This window comes from Oryx dammah, unplaced genomic scaffold (genome assembly GCF_014754425.2).
Source record: "Oryx dammah isolate SB20612 unplaced genomic scaffold, SCBI_Odam_1.1 HiC_scaffold_12, whole genome shotgun sequence".
NCBI lineage: Eukaryota > Metazoa > Chordata > Mammalia > Artiodactyla > Bovidae > Oryx > Oryx dammah.
The window spans coordinates 12,606,219-12,629,235 of NW_024070196.1; the positions used below are offsets into that span (position 1 = coordinate 12,606,219).

Below are 23,017 nucleotides of genomic sequence, written 5' to 3' on the forward strand. Positions count from 1 at the left end.
TCTCTTCTTTTCACAGCTATTTGTAAGGCATCCCCAGACAGCAATTTTGCTTTTTTTCATTTCTTTTCCATGGGGATGGTCTTGATCCCTGTCTCCTGTACAATGTCACGAATCTCTGTCCTTAGTTCATCAGGCAGTCTGTCTATCAGATCTAGGCCCTTAAATCTATTTCTCACTTCCACTGTATAATCATAAGGGATTTGATTGAGGTTATACCTGAATGGTCTAGCAGTTTTCCCTACTTTCTTCAATTTAAGTCTGAATTTGGTAATAAGGAGTTCATGATCTGAACCACAGTCAGCTCCTGGTCTTGTTTTTGCTGACTGTATAGAGCTTCTCCATATTTGGCTGCAAAGAATATAATCAATATGATTTCGGTGTTGACCATCTGGTGATGTCCATGTGTAGAGTCTTCTCTTGTGTTGCTGGAAGAAGGTGTTTGCTATGACCAGTGCATTTTCTTGGCAAAACTCTATTAGTCTTTGCCCTGCTTCATTCTGCATTCCAAGGCCAAATTTGCCTGTTACTCCAGGTGTTTCTTGACTTCCTACTTTTGCATTCCAGTCTCCTAGAATGAAAAGGACATCTTTTTTAGGTGTTAGTTCTAAAAGGTCTTGTAGGTCTTCATAGAACCGTTCAACTTCAGCTTCTTCAGCGTTACTGGTTGGGGCATAGACTTGGATTACCATGATACTGAATGGTTTGCCTTGGAGACGAACAGAGATCATTCAATGGAATGCTATTTTCAAATGTTTATGTACTGTTGCAATGATAAGGTAAGACTGGAGTGTCCTGTTTATCTTTATGTAGTTTTTTCTTTCAAAGTCTATGTATTTTCACCTGAAAAGGGGATCATTTTTGGTTTGAGAAAAGTCAAAAACCACATGGCTATGCAGCTTTAATTAGACTACCTTTTTTAAAAAGACATTTATTTTAAAATTTTTATTTACGTTTTTGGCCGCACTACGCAGCATTTGAGCTCTTAGCTCCCCAACCAGGGATTGAACCTGTGCCCCTGGAAATGAAAGTGCAGAGTCTTCACCACTGGACCACCAGGGAAGTCCCAGTCAGATTATCTTACGTCACCATTTCTGCTACTTCCATCTCAAGCTACTGTTTTCTTTTGCTATTCCAAGTATGATAGAGTATTTATGAAGGTGAGGAGAAAAGCCTTTGCACCTATATGGAAATAAAGACCACTGTAAATAAATTCTTTATACCTTATTAGTACTTTACACCTGCTAGTACTTACCTTTAACAAAGTTCTTAGACTATAAAAAAAGATAATGCACTGACATGGATTTAATCTTGAACTTTGCAAGTATGAATTTTATTTTATGGTTAACCTTTTCATTATAGTGAATCAAAAACTGTGAATGTTATCAGCTAAATTTCTCAATGGGTGGTAATAGGAATTGCTATCCACCTGTCTGCTGATCTAAAGCCCCTAAAATGTGATGATGATATCTTTATTTTTTTAGCATTAAACCCACAGGATATAAAACCACCCTTCCACAAAGCATGCTGAATTTCCCCCTTCACAACACACATTACCCTGTAATGGCCTGTGTGCACCTACTTTCCTCACAAGATATAAAGTTCCACAAGGCCAAGAGGACTGTGTCTTATTCACTATTAAACAACACAGCATGTTCTTTGCACAGGGTCTCGCTGTATGTGCTAAAATACTTGTTAAATGAGTAACTGCATGTGAGATGCTTAAATCATAAAGAGAAGGGAAGAAAAAGCTTTCCTGAGTATTTATATAGCATGCTTTATGTTTCCCTTAAATGACCCTTTTGGGAACTAAGTTTATCCATTTTACCTCTGATGAGCTGCAAATTAAGCTTTGAGTGACTGCATGACCTCAAATCAGTAAGTAATTGCACAGCACCATGTGCAGCGTACTGGGCTAAGTGCTGTGGGGAACCGCAGTATATCACAAGGTCCTTCTAAGAGCTTTCTGTGTAACTGAACAAGTAGTAGAAACAGGTGACAGGTTAGATAGAGCATGAAGACTTTTTTTCTTTAAGCTTAAAAGAAGTTACAACAATATGAGGAAATTAGTGAGTGAGACATCATTTTCTGTACTTCATAGGGGTTGATGCAGGCAGGAAAGCCAACAGGAGGGAAAAGGGGCTGAGCCCCAGGTGTGACAGAGAAAGCACTGACATTTGCTTTTGATTATCTTCAACTTCTGGCACTTGTTCTCCTAGATCTCTAAGTACCCAGCTTACTCCTAGGGGACCTGGAAGCTAACTTCCTCTGGAAAACCCAATGACCCAAACCATTTCCCTCAGTCTCCACCTTGCCCCCTGAACTCTCTACCTTCACTGAGACCAAACTCAAATCTGGTTCAATTTGCCTCTAAACTCTAACAGAGAGCTGGCCCCAGGAGCCCCTGCTCTGCAATTTACAAAGAAACCAGTGATACTCACCACCACTAGTACAAGAAGGGCCCACACCCCTGCTGTGCAGTTTATAAAGAACTGTGATACTCACCACCACTAGTACAAGAAGAAGGGTCCACAGCCAGCACAGATAATTTGTGTCCTCTCTCAGTGAGCATTTTTCCAAAATATTCTATAAAGGTTGATTTTCCAGCACCAGGAGGCCCAGACAATCCTATGGTGGAGAGTTTGTAATTTAATGAAATAAATGAAATCAGCACAATTAGACTAAAAATCTTAGGCTTCCATTTCTCCTAATTTATTAAAACTACTGTTAACTCAGTTTAACATTTCCTAAAGCAGTAAATGAAAATCTACCTATTTATCTACTCCCTGAGTAACAGGGATACACAGAGGAAATGATTCTGAGTTCCATACATTCACCAGATTCACTTGTAAAAATTACTAAATGTGATTTTCTTTTTTACTATAATGTAGATCTTTGGGGGCTGATTTCGTTTCCTACGTTGTCACTGTGCTCAATTTCTACAGTATCTGCCCACCTATCACCACGATCAGGAATTATTCCACCCACCCCAATGCCATGTTCCCATTTGAAAAACAACTCTTTACTCCAGAAATTCCCAATAACTGAGAAACTTTCTACTTATGAAAGATAATTTTTCATCTCACCCATAATTCAAAGAAATAATATAAACTGAATACTGGGGAAAAAATTATATTAAGACAGAAATTCCCCTATTTGGAGGGTCCATAGAGCATGGAAGGTGAAAACACAAACTCTGCAGTCAGTTGGCCCGTTCTGTTTCTAGCCCTGCCTCTCATGAGATGTGTAATCTTGGGCAAGTCACTTAATCATTTTGTACACTGAGTATACTGTGCCATAAAACAGATGTAAGAGCACCTTTAGGTTATTGTGAGGATTAGATGAGTTAATTTTGCAATATGTTTAGAACAGCACATGGTGTCAAAAGAGATATATAACTATGTTCAATAAAAACTATAAAACATAAGGACTTAATTGTAACTACACTCAAAAGTATGCATGGCATATGGTATGCTTGGCTCCATACCATAGTTTTGAGGGCAGGTCTCTGTCTTAATGGGTACTGAATAAATATTTGTTGGTTTAATTTATGCTGGTGATAAAACAACTGCAACAAAGACCCAGGTTTATCTGGCCTCATAAGATCAAGATGGAAGAACCAGAAGAGTGATGTAAATTTCCATGAAATTAAAAGTTGCTTGTTCCTTGGAAGAAAAGCTATAACAAGCCTAGACAGCGTATTAAAAAGCAGAGACATTACTTTGCCAACAAAGGTCCAGATAGAAGAATTAATGCTTTTGAACTGTGGTGCTGGAGAAAACTCCTGAGGGTCCCTCGGACAGCAAGATCAAACCAGTCAATCCTAAGGGAAATCAACCCTGAATACTCATTGGAAGGACTGATGCTGAAGCTGAAGTTCCAATACTCTGGCCACCTGATGCAAAGAGCCAACTCATCGGAAAAGACCCTGATACTGGGAAAGGTTGCGGGCAGGAGGAGAAAGGGGTGACAGAGGATGAGATGGTTGGATGGCATCACCGATCCAATAGACGTGAGTTTGAGCAGACTCCAGGAGACGGTGAAGGACAGAGAAGCCTGGCGTGCTACAGTCCATGGGGTTGCAAAGAGTCAGACACGACTGAGCAACTGAACAACAACAGTTAGGTGTGAGTCGCTTGTTAACTCTAGGTATTTCTGGACATTTTCTCTTCAAAGATTCTCTACAGCCAATAAGTAAACACTTGATCATAACTGGAATTTCTCTATGGGAGTTTGCTATTTTATCTGTCTACAATACATAATGATTATTAACATCCAGTGTAGTACCTTCAAAAAGAGACACCTCTTAGTGAGGGCAGAAGAATAAGATGTAGGAAAAATGTGGACTAGTACAAATAGCAGTTGGTGAGCTCTTTTTGAAATTATCTTTAAAGTATTCTGGCCCCATTACCCCAAAAATCTAGGTTTTAGGCTCTATACTGCAAATAAACTGAGATATGAGTATAATGTAATGCCAATCCATTTTTAAGTGTATTTACTCACTCCTCAAAAACGTTCTGCACTTTGTCCACCACTTCTAGTTGTTTTAAGTGGGAGGCTTGTTTGGAATCACTTAGTCTGCCATCATGAAAAGCACGCATCCTACCCAAAACTGACCTGCTTAATTCCTTCTGGTCAAACACATCTACATTATTCTAGACTCCACAATGTTGAAAACATAACAAGCTTATTTGCAATTACAGAAACAGGTCAACTGTTCATGAAATCAAGTGAACATTTTAGACAGTATATGAACATGGAGTCACCTTTAAAATACATTTGGGTATTGAGATGACTATGCTTAGAGCCATTTCCGGAACTCTAATAAAAAAGTATCTGACAGAAGTGAAACTGGCCTGGAGAAAGACTAATGAAACACCTAAGAAGCATAATTTTGAAATGTGATAAGGACAATTATGGTCGATATAACCACAACCACAAGGAATTCACTTTAGACTATTAAGCAGAAATTCTGCTGAGAGAAGCAATGAAACCGGTGGACGCTTCTGCCTACACCTGTTTCTACTCTGGAAGCCACAGCAAAGGAAGTGTTAGTCGCTCAGTCGCGTCCAACTTTTGAGACCCCATGGATCATAGCCTGCCAGGCTCCTCTGTCCATGGATTTCTCCAGGCAACAATACTGGAGTGGGTTCCTATTCCCTTCTCCAGGGAATCTTCCCAACCCAGGGACTGAACCTGGGTCTCCCGCATTGGAGGCAGATGCTTTACCATCTGAGCCACTAGGGAAATCCACAGCAACGTCTCTGCCAAAACAGAAATCTCATATTATTCTCTTAAAATACAGAGCCTTGGTTCAAGTGGTCCTGGCATTTTCCCTCCACACCAATATAACAAGACTAATGTTTCCAAAGAAAAGGCCTCTAAAAGTCATTCCAAACTTCTGCAAGAAAAAAAAAAATCCCCTTTAAATCATAAGCTATTTAGACTTATTTTAAAAGAAGAGAGAGAATTTTGAAAAATATGTACTGAAAAAAAAAAAAAAAAAGACTGACCCACTCGAAATGCTAGTGGTTTTCCTTTATTTAATTTTTCTTGTTCTCTGTGGTGGGCTAACACTTTCTGAAGAAGCACCTGGGCTAACTCCTTTTTCCTGCTGTGTGTTGATTCTACAAGAGTTATGGCCTCCGCTAAACAGGCCCTTTGGCCTTGGATTAAACCAGCATAGAGCTTATCCACAAGTCTTTGTTCTTTATCAGAAAGTCCTTCTGTGTGTTCCTCTAAGGTTGTTTGCAAACATAATTTTCTTGTTAAACCATTTGATGGCAGCATCCACTTTGCACAATGGAGTCCAGGAGAACTGAGTGGCTGAGCACACGGGATTCCAGATCCGAGGTGAGGACTTGGGTGAAAGATGAAGCGGTAACGTCGGAAAGGTGTTCTCAAAAGGCCTTTTAGGAAGTACTGGTGAGGACGCTGGAGCAGCGTGGGAATATTCATTGTGCTTGTAATTGAAGAAAACGCTGTACGTTTTTTGGTTCAATGTGATTTCTGACTCCCTAAGAGAGGAAAAAAAAAAACAAACGTATTTCGCCAGTTCAACATCCAACTAAGATATTAAAGTGGTGAAGTGGCAAGCTTAGTGTCCTCCCTAGATTCCAAAACACACAGAATCAGGGATTTTGATAGTACAAAGGCATAAAAGTGTCTTTCCAAACTTAAGAGCGAAGACTCCCACCTTGTCCAGAGTTAATATTCAGAGTCACCCAAACCATGAAACTGTTGTTCTGCTGTGAAGTGCACAGCACATTAAACTTTTCTTTTAAACAAAAACCAAACTGACCCCCTCTCCCCCAAAAACCCACAACCTATTAGGATAGAAACTTTATATAATGGTTATTTTCTTCTGTCTGCAAACCTTTTATTTATCATAACAATTTCCTCGGATTGAATATACCTTATTTTGAAACTCATTCAATAGGTTAAAAAAAAAAATCCCCTTTTTAGTCATCTCCACAAAAGGAAAGTGCCTAGTAATACAGGCGTTGAGGTATAAGTTTAGATCCATGTACATCTTCAATGGGCTTCCCTGGTAGCTCAGCTGGTAAAGAATCCACCTGCAATGCAGGAGACCCTGGTTCGATTCTTGGGTTGGGAAGATCCCCTGGAGAAGGGATGGGCTGCCCACTCCAGTGTTGAGGCTTCCCTGGTGGTTGAGATGATGAAGGATCCACCTACAATGCAGGAGATGTGGATTCAATTGCTGGGTTGGGAAGATCCCCTGGAGGAGGGCGTGGCAACCCACTGCAGTGCTTGTGCCTGGAGAATCCCATGCCAGGGAAGCCTGGTGGGCTACAGTCCCTGGGGTCGCAAGGAGTGGGACACAACTGAGCGACGGAGCAGAGCACAGCACGTATTCAACAGACTCACCTGGAACACAGACAGACGCCAGGAATGGTCTGACATTCCACGCAGACCACCACAACCACCACCACAAGCCTTTGCGGGAAATGAACTGCGGGCTTTCTGGAACCCAATCCAGTGTGGGGATGCTCAAAGTATGGAAAGAACCACTTGGGTGCTTATTAAAACTACATACCCCAGCCCCAAGAATTAGAATCTCTGTGGGTAAGCACACTAAAGTCTGAACAACTATGGATCTGGACAAGGGTGTTTTACTTAGATGTACTGATATTCTGCTTCAGACTGTATTAGACAATGAAGGCTCACAGGGTCCACTGAGAGTCAGGAGAGTGCAGAGGTTATGGGCCACGGCCACTCGGCATCTCTGCCACTTAAGCAACAATGACCTTGGGCAAGCCACTTAACCACTATGTGCCTCAGCTTCCTCTCGAGTTAAAAGAACAGATTAAGGACTAGGAAAGCTGTGAGAACAAAATGAGTTAATTCATATAGACAGCTGGGGACAGTGCCTAGCACAGAGTAAGAGCTTAATAAACTTTATTAGCTTAATAAACTTAATTAGCTTTTATTCTTGAGATGCCAATTTATAAAATTTTGGAAAAATTATGTCAGGCAAATGACATATAAGTCTGCATTCATGATTATTTGAAATTTTTGGTTTTCAAGTACCATGTAAGACAATGAAATAAATTACTTTATTACTTTTATTCCAAGGCCAGCGGAAAATTAACTTTAACTAAATAACAGTTTTATTAGGAGAAAAAAAGAAACATTTTAAGGTTTTTTTTAATTGTTAGAACTATAATTGCACATCATTTTTCTATTAGTCTTATTCTAAAAGTACAATTTAATTTAAAATGTGTAAAAATGTATCCAAAAGTTCAAAACATCCACTACTACCCTTCACAAAGGGTAATCTGTGAAGAAATACACAGAGAGACATTTAAAACAAAAACAGTTAAGAGGGACTCTCTTTTGGAAGCTCTCTTCGAGACCACGTTAGACACACTTCTCATCCACACTATCACTACCACCAAACTGGACATGCACAGGCAAGGAGATCTTCTGAGCAGTGCCACCGTCCACGCCCCATGCCAGGTTATAAGAATAACAGTGATGATAATGTTTTCGATGGTGGTGGCAATGATATTTTATTATGCTCCAGTCACCGTACTATAAACTTCTATATTAGCACCCAAAGGCTGCTGTAACAAATTACCATAAACTCAGTGGATTAAACCCACAGAAACCTATTGTCTCATGGTTCTGGAGGTGGGAAGTCGGAGACCAAAATGTTAGGAGGACATCGCTCCCTCTGAAGGCTCTAGACGGAGACTCTTCCCTGCTCCTCCCAGCTTCCTGGGGCATCAGGGGCTCCTCAGCTCATAGTTAAAAGACTCCAATATCTGCCTCCTTCTTCACATGGCCTATTCTTTGTGTCTCTCTTCTGTGTGGGTATTTGTCACTGAATTGGGCCCATTCAGATAATCCAAGATGGTTTCATCCCAAGGTCTTTAACTTAGGATCTGAAAAGATCTTTTTTCCAAACAGAATCACATTCTCCAGTTCCAGAGATTAGGACGTGGCCAAATCATTTTGAAGACCACCATTCATTCCACTACACCTCCTTTGGTGGACTGCCTCATTATCTTACCCTAAATGGTCTAAACCGAGCACTTCAACAGCTCATAGTACTACAAACACTGTGTTCAGAGAAAGAACAATGGACTGTGAGAACAGACAAGGTCATGGAAAAGAACTTTTCTGAGGCAGGAGAAGGTTCAAAGTCACTGAGGAGTCAATGCCGGGGTGAAAGGTTACATAAAGCTGCAGAAGGACGAGGCAGGCCTTCCAGGCTGAGGACGTACTTGTACAGAGGCTGAGCTTGGTCTCTACCACATCAGAGAAGACTGAGGAACTCAAAGAAGCAGACACTGGGCATATACATTGGGCTGGCCAAAAAGTTTGGGTTTTTCAGGCTGTTACAGGAACACAAGAATGACGTTTCTGGCCAACCCAATATATGGAACTAGTGCTGCCCAGGCACAGGAGGGCCAAGAGGAGCTACTCCACATTGAAGGTTAGGAGGGGCAACCTCATCCAAGGTAAGGAGCAGCGCCTGAGCTTTGCTGGAGCAGCCGTGAAGAGTCACCCCACAACCAAGGTAAGAGAAACCCAAGTGAGACGGTAGGTGTTGCGAGAGGGCATCAGAGGGCAGACACACTGAAACCATAATCACAGAAAACTAGTCATCTAATCACATGGACCACAGCCTTGTCTAACTCAATGAAACTAAGCCATGCCCTGTGGGGGCCACTCAAGGGGTGGGTCATGGTGGAGAGGTCTGACAGAATGTGGTCCACTGGAGAAGGGAATGGCGAACCACTTCAGTATTCTTGCCTTGAGAACCCCATGAACAGTATGAAAAGGCAAAATGATAGGATACCAAAAGAGGAACTCCCCAGGTCATTAGGTGCCCAATATGCTACTGGAGATCAGTGGACAAATAACTACAGAAAGAATGAAGGGATGGAGCCAAAGCAAAATCAGTACCCAGTTGTGGATGTGACTGGTGATAGAAGGAAGGTCTGATGCTATAAAGAGCAATATTGCATAGGAACCTGGAATGTCAGGTCCATGAATCAAGGCAAATTGGAAGTGGTCAAACAGGAGATGGCAAGAGTGAACGTCAACATTCTAGAAATCAGCAAACTAAAATGGACTGGAATGGGTGAATTTAACTCAGATGACCATTGTATCTACTACTGTGGGCAGGAATCCCTTAGAAGAAATGGAGTAGCCATCATGGTCAACAGAAGAGTCCAAAATGCAGTACTTGGATGCAATCTCACAAATGACAGAATGATCTCTGTTCGTCTCCAAGGCAAACCATTCAATATCACGGTGATCCAAGCCTATGCCCCAACCAGTAACACTGAAGAAGCTGAAGTTGAATGGTTCTATGAAGACCTACAAGACCTTTTAGAACTAACACCCAAAAAAGATGTCCTTTTCATTCTAGGGGACTGGAATGCAAAAGTAGGAAGTCAAGAAACACCTGGAGTAACAGGCAAATTTGGGCTTGGAATACGAAATAAAGCAGGGCAAAGGCTAAAAGAGTTTTGCCAAGAGAATGCAGACACCCTCTTCTAACAACACAAGAGAAGACTCTACACATGGACATCACCAGATGGCCAACACTGAAATCAGACTGATTATATTCTTTGCAGCCAAAGATGGAGAAGCTCTATTACAGTCAGCAAAAACAAAACCGGGAGTTGACTGTGGTTCAGCTCATGAACTCCTTATTACCAAATTCAGACTTAAATTGAAGAAAGTAAGGAAAACCACTAGATCATTCAGGTATGACTTAAATCAAATCCCTTATGATTATACAGTAGAAGTGAGAAATAGATTTAAGGGACTAGATCTGATAGACAGAGTGCCTGATGAACTATGGACAGAGGTTTGTGACCTTGTACAGGAGACAGGGATCAAGACCATCCCCATGGAAAAGAAATGCAAAAAAGCAAAATGGCTGTCTGGAGAGGCCTTAACAAATAGCAGTGAAAAGAAGAGAGGCAAAAAGCAAAGGAGAAAAGGAAAGATATAAGCATCTGAATGCAGAGTTCCAAAGAACAGCAAGGAGAGATAAGAAAGCCTTCCTCAGCGATCAATGCAAAGAAATAGAGGAAAACAACAGAATGGGAAAGACTAGAGATCTCTTCAAGAAAATTAGAGATACCAAGGGAACATTTTATGCATAGATGGGCTCGATAAAGGACAGAAATGGTATGGAGCTAACAGAAGCAGAGATATTAAGAAGAGGCGGCAGGAATACACAGAAGAACTGTACAAAAGAGATCTTCACAACCCAGATAATCACGATGGTGTGATCACTCACTTAGAGCCAGACATCCTGGAATGTGAAGTCAACTGGGCCTTAGAAAGCATCACTACCAACAAAGCTAGTGGAGGTGATGGAATTCCAGTTGAGCTCTTTCAAATCCTGGAAGATGATGCTGTGTAAGTGCTGCACTCAACATGCCAGCAAATTTGGAAAACTCAGCAGTGGTCACAGGACTGGAAAAGGTCAGTTTTCATTCCAAACCCAAAGAAAGGCAATGCCAAAGAATGCTCAAACTACCGCACAATTGCACTCATCTCACACGCTAGTCAAGTAATGCTCAAAATTCTCCAAGCCAGGCTTCAGCAATATGTGAACTGTGAACTTCCAGATGTTCAAGCTGGTTTTACAAAAAGCAGAGGAACCAGAGATCAAATTGCCAACATCTGCTGGATCATGGAAAAAGCAAGAGAGTTCCAGAAAAACATCTATTTCTGCTTTATTGACTATGCCAAAGCCTTTGACTGTGTGGATCACAATCAACTGTGGAAAATTCTGGAAGAGATGGGAATACCAGACCACCTGACCTGCCTCTTGAGAAATCTGTATGCAGGTCAGGAAGCAGCAGTTAGAACTGGACATGGAACAACAGACTGGTTCCAAATAGGAAAAGGAGTATGTCAAGGCTGTATATTGTCAGCCCGCTTATTTAACTTATATGCAGAGTACATCATGAGAAACGCTGGGCTGGAAGAAGCACAAGCTGGAATCAAGATTGCCAGGAGAAATCTCAATAACCTCAGATATGCAGATGACACCACCCTTATGGCAGAAAAGTGAAGAGGAACCAAAACACCTCTTGATGAAAGTGAAAGAGGGGAGTGAAAAAGTTGGCTTAAACCTCAACATTCAGAAAACGAAGATCATGGCATCTGGTCCCATCACTTCATGGCAAATAGATGGGGAAACAATGGAAACAGTGACAGACTTTATTTTGGGGGCTCCAAAATCACTGCGCATGGTGACTGCAGCCATGAAATTAAAAAATGTTTGCTCCTTGGAAGAAAAGATATGACCAACCTAGATAACATATTAAAAAGCAGAGACATTACTTTTCCAACAAAGGTCTGTCTAGTCAAAGCTTTGGTTTTTCCAGTGGTCATGGATGGATGTGAGAGTTGAACTATAAAGAAAGCTGAGAGCCGACGAATTGATGGTTTTGAACTGTGGTGTTGGAGAAGACTCTTGAGAGTCCCTTGGACTGCAAGGAGATCTAACCAGTCCATTCTGAAGGAAATCAGTCCTGAGTATTCATTGGAAGGACTGATGTTGAAGCTGAAACTCCAATCTTTGGCCACTTGATGCGAAGAACTGATTCATTTGAAAAACCCTGATGTGGGAAAGACTGAAGGCAAGAAGAGAAAGGGATGATAGAGGATGAGATAGTTAGATGGTATCACCAACTCAATGGACATGAGTTTGGGTAAACTCCGGGAGTTGGTGATGGACAGGGAGGCCTGGCGTGTTGCGGTCCGTGTGGTCGCAAAGAGTCGGACACAACTGAGCGACTGAACTGAACTTCCATGTTAGGGTCCTCAAAGTTTGCCAAGGAGTCTGACATACTGCAATTATTCTAAAGAATGCTAATCTGATCTTATTTCATTTCCCAATTGCCTGTCACTCAAGAGTGTATGAACCATTTTGAATACTTTATTTCACTTTATTCTCCCAGACAATTCCATCAAGACAATTGGATAGTTATTCTCATTTAATAAGAGAAACTAAGAGTGAGTTAGCTACTACAGTCATAGCCAGTGGACTCAAACCCAGGACTCTCTGTGGCATTTTTTTCTCCATAAATTGTTTTAGAATAAAGGTGCTCCTTTGAGAAATAGATATTAGTAACTCTGTGCCTCCCGAAGTGGTAAGAAGCATTTTCAGTGTACAGTGATGGGGCAGCATTAGGAGAAGCCAAAGAACAAGTTACATTTAAAATATTTAATTAACTTAATTAAAAAAATTTTTTAAATTAATTCTTTAATTAATTCTTACCATGACAATCTCTTAGCCAACAGAGCTATGCTCTTTGAAAAGAGCAAAGTAATATAAAGAGAAAGAGAGAGAAACAAGATCATAAAGCATTCACTCAACAAATACCTGATCATCTACTATGTGTCTCGCAGCAGTTTAGCACTGGGGATGCAACAGCGATCTAACAGAACAATAGTTCTTGCCTCCATGAGGCTAACATCCAAGTAAGGGAAACAGACAACAGGCTATGAATAAGAAGGTCAGCATGGCCGCAGGTGAATGAGCAAGAAAGAAAGTGTAAGGGAGAAGGCCAAACAGGGGGTCAGATATAGGGCCTTAAAGATGACTGGAAGGAATTCGACTCTGAGTGAGAGGGGAAGTCAGGGACAGAGGAGAACCCAATTTGACTTCCCTCAGATCAAAGGGATCTGATGCAAGAACAGAAAGAAGAGCAGCTACGAAATTACTGCAAAAATGCAGATGAGCTAACAGTGACCTCGACCAGGTAGGCTGGAGTTAGATGCTGGATGAATTCTGGAGAAGCTGGTAATACATGAGACATGGATGGGAGAGAAAGAGAACACTTAAGGATGAGGTACAGGTTTTATCTTGCGCCAACATCCATTGATCATAGAAAGATCAAGGGGATTCCAGAAAAACATCTACTTCTGCTTCACTGAGTAAGCTAAAGCCTCTGACTGTGAGGATCACAACAAACTGTGGAAAATTCTTAAAGAGACGGGAATACCAGACCATCTTAACTGCCTCCTGAGAAACCTGTATGCCAGTCAAGAAGCAACGGTTAGAACCAGACATGGAACAATGGACTGGTTCAAAATTGGGAAAGGAGTACGTCAAGGCTGTATATTGTCACCGTGCTTATTTAAATTCTATGCAGAGTGGTGGTGGTGGTGGTTTAATTGCCAAGTCGTGTCTGACTCTTGCGACTCCAGGGACTATAGCCTGCCTGGCTCCTCTATCCATGGGACTCTCCAGGCAAGAATACTGGAATGGGTTGCCATTTCCTTCTCCAGGGGATCTTCCCAACCTAGGAATGGAACCTGGGTCTCCTGCACTTCAGGCAGATTCTTTACCAACTGAGCCCCCTCTATGCAGAGTACATCATGCTAAATGCTGGACTGGATGAATCAAAACTGGAATCAAGATTGTTGGGAAAAGTATCAACAACCTTAGAAATGCAGATAACACTTTAATGGCAGAAAGTGAAGAGGAACCAAAGAGCCTCCTGATAAAGGTGAGAGGAGAGTGAAAAAGCTGGCTTAAAACTCAACATTCAAAAAACTAAGATCATGGCATTCAGTCCCATCACTTTATGGCAATTAGATGGGAAACAATGCGAACAGTGACAGATTTAACTTTCTCCAAAATCACTGCAGATGGTGACTGCAGCCATGAAATTAAAAGACACTTGCTCCTTGGAAGAAAAGCTAGACAAACCTAGACAGAGTATTAAAAAGCAGAGACATCACTTTGCTGACAAAGGTCCGTCTAATCAAAGCTATGTCTTTCCAGTAGTCATGTATGGATGTGAGAGTTGGACCATTAAAGGGGCTGAGCACCAAATGATTTTGAACTGTGATGCTGGAAAAGACTCTTGAGAGTCTCTTGGACTGCAAGATCAAACCAGTCAATTCTAAAGGAAATCAACCCTGAATATTCATTGGAAGGATTGGTGCTGAAGCTGAAGCTCCAATTCTTGGCTACCTGATGCCAAGATTCCACTCACTATGACTCTGATGCCGGGAAAGATTGAAGGCAGGAGAAGGAGGCACCAGAAGATGACACGGTTGGATGGCATCACTGACTCAATGGACATGAGTTTGAGCAAACACCAGGAGACAGTGAAGGGCAGGGAAGGTCAGAGAAGCCTGATGTTCATGGGGTGGCAAAGAGTCGGACACAACTTGTGATTGAACAACAACAATAAATAGCAATAGAATATAGATTCTGCTCTAACATTTAGAATAGTGATTTCTTACAACAATTTATTTGTAGTTTTTCTCAGAAAATCCATGCCAGCTATCCGACAAGCTTATAGCTTATATTGTAGGATTTATAACAATTTGGGATTGTAAAGTTCCCTGCCCTTTCATGCCAACAAAAATCTGAAAAGGTCTTTAAATGAAAAGAAAGAGCCAGGAAGAGGATAACATTTTAAGTCATTCACTGTTTGCCAAAACTAGAAAGCTATCCACATGTATATAATTCCAGAATTTTATACTTTCAAGTCTCTCCCTGAGGGCTGATTTTCTTGGTGCTTCCAAACCCTCTGGACCTTCTGAAAGGCAGAGCAGCAGCTGCTACCTTTTACTGAATGTTGATGATGTGTGAGCTATTGAGCAGGCATTCCCTCAGCTAAGCCTCAGAACAGCAGACGCGAGTCCATTTCACAGGTGAGGCTCGAAAGGCGAGGCTGACTGATCAACGCCTAACAACTAGTGGCAGAATCTGGGGAAACTGCAGATTTCATTGAGCCAGATCTATACAGTATCTAGATTCTTGTATTGGAGAAGGCAGTGGCACCCCACTCCAATACTCTTGCCTGGAAAATCCCATGGGCAGAGGAGCCTGGTGGGCTGCAGTCCATGGGGTCGTGAGGAGTCGGACACGACTGAGCAACTTCACTTTCACTTTTCACTTTCAGGCACTGGAGAAGGAAATGGCAACCCAATCCAGTGTTTTTGCCTGGAGAATCCCAGGGACAGGGGAGCCTGGTGGGCTGCCGTCTATGGGGTCGCACAGAGTGGGACATGACTGAAGCGACTTAGCAGCAGCAGCCTCAGCAGATTGTTGTATAAAAAGAGGAGTGGTGCCATGTCGCATTAAGGGAACATCAAATAATCATATTTGGTAATGGCACAGGCTGTTTGTGTTGTTCCTTTCTCTCTCTCTTTGGCTTAGGCCAAAAGGAAAACTTAATTTATATTTTCTGTGCAAACCTTATCAGTAGGAGATCCTAATAATGTATTAGGTGAAAGAATAGACCAAATTTCTAAAATTTTTAATGTTTCCTTGTTCTACACAGAATAATTCCACTTGACAACTAAATGCAAAATATACTTAAACCCATTAATTTCACAAAACCAACTGGATTTTAAAGAAGTCCATAAACTTTTTAAACGCCAGTACAGAGGATTTCCCTCTATATTGGTCCAGTGGTTAAGAATCCGCCTGCCAATACAAGGGACATGGGTTCAATGATCCCTAGTCCGAAAGATTCCACATGCCTTGGAACGATAAAGCCCGTGTGCCCTTACTACCAAACCTGCAAGCCACAGGGCCTGTGCTCTGCAACGAGAAGCCACCACAAGGAGACCTGTGCACCACAATGAAAAGCAGCCCGTTCACTGCAACTAGAAAAAGCCCGCACGCGGCGATGAAGAGGAAGTGCAATTGAAAAATAATAATACATAGATAAATCACAACAAAGGCTCTTGCTCACAGTTTTTAAAAAGCGCCAGTATGACTCAGCCTTCTATGCGCACCTTTCTGCCCATATGCACATGTCACAGACAGAACAGACCAAGTCTACTAGAGTGGCAAAATCATGCAGGCCCAGGTGGCTGAGCGACAAAGAACCTGCCTGCAATGCAGGAGACCTGGGTTCAATCCTGGGCCGGGAAGATCCACTGGAGAGGAAATGGCAACCCACTCCAGTATTCTTGCCTGGGAAATCCCATGGGGCTGCAGAACAGTCCGACATGACTTAGCAACTAAGCAACAACAGGGGGAAGGACTTCCCACCTGCTCATGTAGCTAAGCACCCTTTCCTGCTTTCTTAGGGAAAGAAATCAAAGAAGCTGGCCAATAATCAAACTGTTACAATGAATTTTCACAATTCCTAAGAGTATGGTTTCATCCTACAATTTTACACTGAGCAGGAAAATAAAAAGAAATTTTGTAGCACTTACAACACTCAGTAAGATACCTCAAAGCACCATTATTCCTAATAAACCAGAAAGTCTACTTATTAATATATAATGAAAGCACCAAGTAGGCAAAAATACTGAAAGAGGTTGGGTAAGTACATCCCCTCTCCTGCAAGAGGGTTCATATGGACAGCAGAATTTTAAGGTGCGTGGTTTCACACTTGTTTTCCTCTAAATATCTTTTACATCCATTCCATTCTCTTACCATCACACCCAGATTTCTCTAGTATAATGGCTTTCAAACTCTGACAGAAGTTCATAGAAAGAAACACACTTATACCAGTCAATACACAGACATATACCTGAAACAAGCTTCACAAACATTTTTTATCCCTATTACATGTGCTATATGCTAATACTTTTCAAGTTTTTCTTAAAATGAAGACTGCAATCTACCAATGGGCACAACCTATTACAGCCATTGCTATGGCCAGTATTTTTAACAAACTCGTCTTTATGGAAATTTAAAAAATTTGTGCATCAAAAGACAATGTCAACAGAGTAAAAAGCAACTAACAGGATGGGAGAAAATACTTGCAAATCATACACCTGACATGAGATTAATATCCAGAATATATAAAGAACTTCTGACACTCAACAACAGAAACAACCCAAATCAAAAATGTGCCGAGGGCTTGAAGAGGCAGGCAGTTCTCCAAGAAGATACACAAATGATCAATAAGCACATGAAAAGAAATTCACCATCATCAATCATAAAGACAGTGCAATTTAAAACTACAATGAGATACCACCCCACACCCATTAGACTGACTGCTAACTATGGCCATTATTAATTCATTTTCCATATCACCACTTATCCTCATAAAATGTAAAACTGACTATATTACTCCACTTAAAATACTTTAAAATGCTTAAAATACTTTAAAAGTTCCTTGTGTATAATTTGTTAAATTTTGTTTCCCCTGTGATTTAGCCATTCATTCACTGAGCAACTATTTACTGAGAGTCTACGGAGCTCTGTTGCTAGGAGCTCTGTTAAGGCCTTAGCATTCATTGGCATACAGAGCCAACATGGCTCCTAACATGAAGTTTATAATCCAGCCAGGACAGTCATTAAACTAGTTTCATATTCTTTATGAGTGCTCTTATCCACTCTTATCATATTGCTGTAGCTATCCTGATCTGCAAGAAAGTCCCAGAAAAACTCAGTTTTTTTATACATTGTGGCCATTGTTCTTGATGTCTCTTCTTAGAATGCCTTAATCACCTCGCAAATTCCTCCTCAGCCTTGAAGATCAACTTAAAAGGGTCTCCTCTAAACACATTTCTGTGGCCTCTTTTCTACTCTCCTTCAGTCACCATTTCTAACTCTTGAAATCAGCATTACAATGCTGATCACATCATTTTGTGACCATTTTTTAAAAAGTGTCAGTCTTCCTAGACTGAGTTATCACTGGATCCACAACATAGTTTATCAGTCACAGAATAAACGAATGAACGTATGCTATAATTTCGTATGTATAACTCCATTATGTTGATTACTTAGTTGACTGATGTTTGAAAACTTACACTTTTCTAGATTTCACTGTATATTTTTAGGACTTCCTTCTTAAAGTCTGATTTCAATATATGGATGTTTTCCTTCATTAAAAATTTGTTCGGCAGCAGCCAGTCTGACTTGGAGTATTTGTCTTGAAATTGATCCAATGAATATTCTTAATTTCAATAACTACTCTGGCAAGAAACAGCAGAGAGGATTTCCAAAATCAATACATTAGGTCAGTGTCTGCAGCACAACAGTTCATACAGGCAAAGTGGTGTTACACCATGTGTTTCCATTTCTCCATGCTAATTACCTTTCATGTGAAGCTAGGCTGTCAGATGCCCTCCATCTGTTTACCATCTCCCACCACCCCCATGCAGGAGACCTAGGTTCGATCCCTGGGTTGAAAAGATCCCCTGGAGAAAGAAATAGCAACCCACTCCAGTATTCCTGCCTCGAGAATTCCATGGACAGAGGAGCCTGGAGGGCTCAGTCCGTGGGTTCGCAAGTTGGACCCGGCTTAGGGACTAAATCACCACCACCACCCCCATTGGAGGCTTTACTTTCTCCTTTTCAAATAATTTTCAGAAAATCCGGGTAGAACAGAATGGCTTTTTAAATAAGCAACTTTTACCTAGGCCATTGTTACAGAAGAGTGATAGAGAACATGCGCTGAACTCATGCAGGGAATATTCTAAAGTTTCTGTCCGCCTTACCTTTCATCACTCCTCCAGTTAGCACTGATTTCCCAACCTCTACTTCAAGGTTTCAGTCTTCTGGGCGAGTCTCGATTTTTCTAAATTCTATCACCAGCCAACGTTTTGATTCATTTCCACTGCTACTACCCTAGTTCAAATCTGAGCTAGTCTTAAGGGGGCTCTGATAATCTCAGAGCTATAGGACCTGGGCAGTCTCTACTACTCTCCATGTGAAAATATTAAGACTTACACATCAGAGTCAGACTATGAAAGGAAACTGTGCGCATGAGAGGGCCTGGCACCAACAGGTGTTAACCAACTGTAAGAAACCTTTTCTTCTCTCTCTTTCCTCCCTTCCCCAATCCTCCATCTTGGATGACACAGCAAGACTTATACTGAACCATGAATGTGATCTCCTTACTAATCCACCTCAAATTCCTCCAATAGTTTCCCCCATGCTAGGACAGTAGTTCTCAGTGTGGTCCCCAGACCAACAGCAACTCCAGCAACTGAGAATGGATAAGAGGGAAATTCTCAAGCCCCACCCCCAGAACTTCTGAAGCAAGAACTCTGGAGGTGGGGGCCATGCCTGCCACTATCTCACAAACCTGCCAGGTGAATATGACGTAAGCTCAAATTTGAGAACCAGTGCCTGAGGATAAAGTCTAGTCTAGTGTTTTCAAGGGTCTCCCAAACCAGTTTTCCTCCATTTACCATACTTGCCTTCTCAGACTTCTCCTAAGGAGAGTTTACTTACCATCTTCCAAACCTGCTATTCACTTTCCAACTGAGATTTTACTCACTGGTTACATTCTCTTTCTTTCTTTAAATATTTATTTACTTAGCTGCTTCACATTTATTCTGCAGCATGCAGAATCTTTAGTTGTGAGATCTTAGTTCTCCTACCAAGGGACTGAACCCAGGGACCCCTACATTGGCAATGCAGAGTCCTAGCCACTAGACCAACAGGGAAGTCGTCACTGGTTATATTTTTCTCCTCCATGACACCGCTCCTTTTCAACCCAGCTTAAATCCCACTGTTTTCTTAAATCCCTTCCTGACACAGTTTCCAGGAACTTTTTCCTCTCTTAATTCCAATTATTTCTGAGTACTCAGGTGATAATCTGCAGATGTCACAAACTGGCTGTTCCTGGCCCAAAGAGGGTATGTGAGTGCATAAAGGATTGGTTGCCAATAACAATAAAAATCAAGAAATATTACAAAGATAGAGATTTTGGCCTGTGATGGGGAAAGTCAGATCTGTGCATGAGGGACCCACATTCCCACATGGCAACAATCAGTGGAGGGGCACATGTTTCCAGCAGTCACCAGCTCTTTCCACGCCAAATATAGGTTTTTAGACGTCTTCAAATATCTCAAACCGTAACTCACATTTCTTACGCAACTTTTTATGTTTTTTCTTTTTTTGGCTCTAATAGAATACAGCCCTTAAAGGAACTGAACTGTCCTGGTTTTCATTACTTCGAACACAAAACGATATGGATTTTCACTATACAAAAGAATATTCTGGACATTGCTGCTGCTGCTGAAGTCGCTTCAGTCGTCTCTGACTCTGTGCGACCCCATAGACAGCAGCCCACCAGGCTCCCCCGTCCCCGGGATTCTCCAGGCAAGAACACTGGAGTGGGCTGCCATTTCCTTTTCCAATGCATGAAAGTGAAAAGTGAAAGTGAAGTCGCTCAGTCATGTCCGACTCTTAGCGACCCCATGGACTGCAGCCTACCAGGCTCCTCCGTCCATGGGATTTTCCAGGCAAGAGTACTAGAGCCCCAAACAAGTAGAAATGTACACAGGCTTTTGGGAAACTCCTGGTTTTCTACCAATTTGGAAAAGCTATAGTAGTGTTTGTTTTCCAAAGTATATTAGGGCACAACTCTCAAGGTAATTAAAATTTTTCATGCCATTTTGGCTTAGACTATCTTTCATAATAACAATTTGTATTTATCTTTCATAATGATAAACACGAATTACTGAACACAGTATGTCTGCTGGAAGAGACCTAGCCCATGCCCAGCACAGCATTTCACCGAACCTTGATGCTGTCTCCGTGACTTCCAGTCTAAGTCCTATTTTTATTTACTGATTTTTATTCCGCTAAAGACGAGGTTTAACCTCCCTCTTGGGTAGACGCTACACTGAACTACATTGCCTTTTTACAGGCCACCGTCTGGTTAACCATTTGCCAGCGGCAAACTACGAGCCACCTTATGAAAACTGTCTTACTGCGGCACAACGGTAAAATCACAAGCTTGTCCAAAATAATGAAAAATGTAACACGCTGTTCACAGAGATTCTCCTTTTTCAGGAGAAAACCAACCAACCTTCCCTGTGAATCCATTTTGCCGACGCTTACTCGTTCACACGTTTCCTGCACCCCCATCATCATCGGACTCGATCACAGTCTCCTCTCCCTTTCCCTTCCCCGAATTCTCCAGGGGGCGCCCCAGACGCAGAGCTGAGCCCCCGGCGGCCTGAGGCACGAGCCTGGCCCCAATCCGGACGCGGCGCGCAACCCCCGCCCCGTACTCACCCGCCCGCGGCCGTAAAAGTGCAGCGCCCTCCTGCCCCGCCCCTTCCGGCGGGCCGCTTCGCCCCGCCCCGCGCTCTCCCGCGCGCAGGCGCGGCGCCCACTGCCGGGTGCCGGGCCCCCGGGAGCGACCCGGGGCTGGGCGGCGGCGTGGGGCGTGGCCTGGGTCCCGGCGGGCGTGGCCGCGGGATTCCGGGGTGTGACGGCGGTCCAGGGACCCCGAAGGCCTGGCGGCGGTCTCGAGGGTGGGGAGGTCCGCGGGGCGACCCCGGGGCGCCGGACATCTGTCTGAGAAGTGCAGCAGAGAAGGGCGGCTGACAGTCTTTAGGGATAGCTTTTGCCCTCCTGTAGGTTCACATCGGCTCCAAAGGCGGAGAGTTAAGTCCTTCCTCTCCCGGCCTCGGCGCTTCGCGAAGCCGGGGAGATGGAGCTCGAGTCCGGTCCGGATCCGCGCAATCAGCGGCGGTCCCAGCCGCAACCTTTTCCTAATGCTTCCTGGAAGCTTAAAAGTATATGGGTGTACATATGTTCCCCATATGTATATATGTATTCATGTATTTATATACCTATGGCTGATTCATATTGATGTATGGCAGAGGCCAAGACAATATTGTAAAGCAGTAATCCTCTAATTTAAAAAATAACTATATGGGTGGAGGGTGAGACATGGGTCGTTTGATAATATGGTGAAATTAGAATTAAAACTCGGCAAACAGTTTCCAACCTGTGGGAGTGAAAGCTCAGTGTTCAGCTGAAATACAACGAGTTTTTAAAGCATGGCGTGGTTTGTAACAGCTGAAGGGCTCGCAGTTTTTTCTCTTAAAAGTTACCTATTTGTACTGATTACTATTTCCTAATTTGTACCAAAACCAAGGACCCACGCTCACCACCGCCGGAAAGTCACCCGAAGAGGGAAGGTTCTCGCCTAAAATGGGGGCGAAAACGAACATGCTTACCATTTGCGACCTCACTGGGCGTCAGAATAGTAACTAAGTTTTTTGGAAACCTGTTAGATCCGTTGCTGCTGTTATTGTTTAGTAGCTAAGTGGTGGTGGACTCTGGAACCCCGTGGACTGTAGCCTGTCAGGCTCCTCTGTTCATGGGATGTCCCGGGCAAGAATGCTGGAGTGGGCTGCCATTCCCCTCCCCAGGGGATCTTCGCTGCCCAGAGATTGAACTCCTGTTTTCTGCCTTCTGGTCTGGTTTGTCCCTTTGGTTTCTCCTGGTTTCTGCCGTTGCCAGATGGGTCTTTACCACTGAGCTACCAGGAAGAGTGAGCTTCCCTTGTGGCTCAGTTGGTAAAGAATCCGCCTGTAATGCAGAAGACCCGGGTTTGATCCCTAGGTTGGAAAGATGCCCTGGAGAAAGGAAAGGCTACCCACTCCAGTATTCTAGCCTGGAGAATTCCATGGGCTGTATAGTCCATGGGGGTCCCAAAGGGTCAGATACCACTGAGTGACTTTCACTTTTCACTATCACGAGGAAGAACAGTAAAACCTGAGCTTGAGTTGTAGGACTTTTAAGAAATACTGGTATCTCCTATATGTTTGCTGTAATGTA

The 23,017-nt window shown here is 42.5% G+C and overlaps 1 protein-coding gene across 3 annotated transcripts in view; it reads right to left on the reverse strand.

Moving 5' to 3' along the window:
* The window catches only part of MMAA (metabolism of cobalamin associated A), a 32,329-nt gene extending 10,818 nt beyond the window's left edge, over positions 1 to 21,511 (reverse strand). Inside the window, exons 1-3 of one of the 3 annotated variants that reach the window (XM_040250429.1) lie at positions 21,461 to 21,511; positions 5,511 to 6,014; positions 2,503 to 2,625 (exon numbers count right to left, since the gene is read on the reverse strand). In XM_040250429.1, coding sequence (XP_040106363.1) covers positions 2,503 to 2,625; positions 5,511 to 5,955 — 568 coding nt within the window. In that variant the 5' untranslated portion in view covers positions 5,956 to 6,014; positions 21,461 to 21,511. Of the gene's footprint in view, positions 1 to 2,502; positions 2,626 to 5,510; positions 6,015 to 18,237; positions 18,393 to 21,251; positions 21,403 to 21,460 lie in introns of those variants that run through there. The other 2 variants (XM_040250430.1, XM_040250431.1) reach the window with 2 other exon arrangements.
* Between the last annotated feature and the right edge of the window lie 1,506 nt (positions 21,512 to 23,017).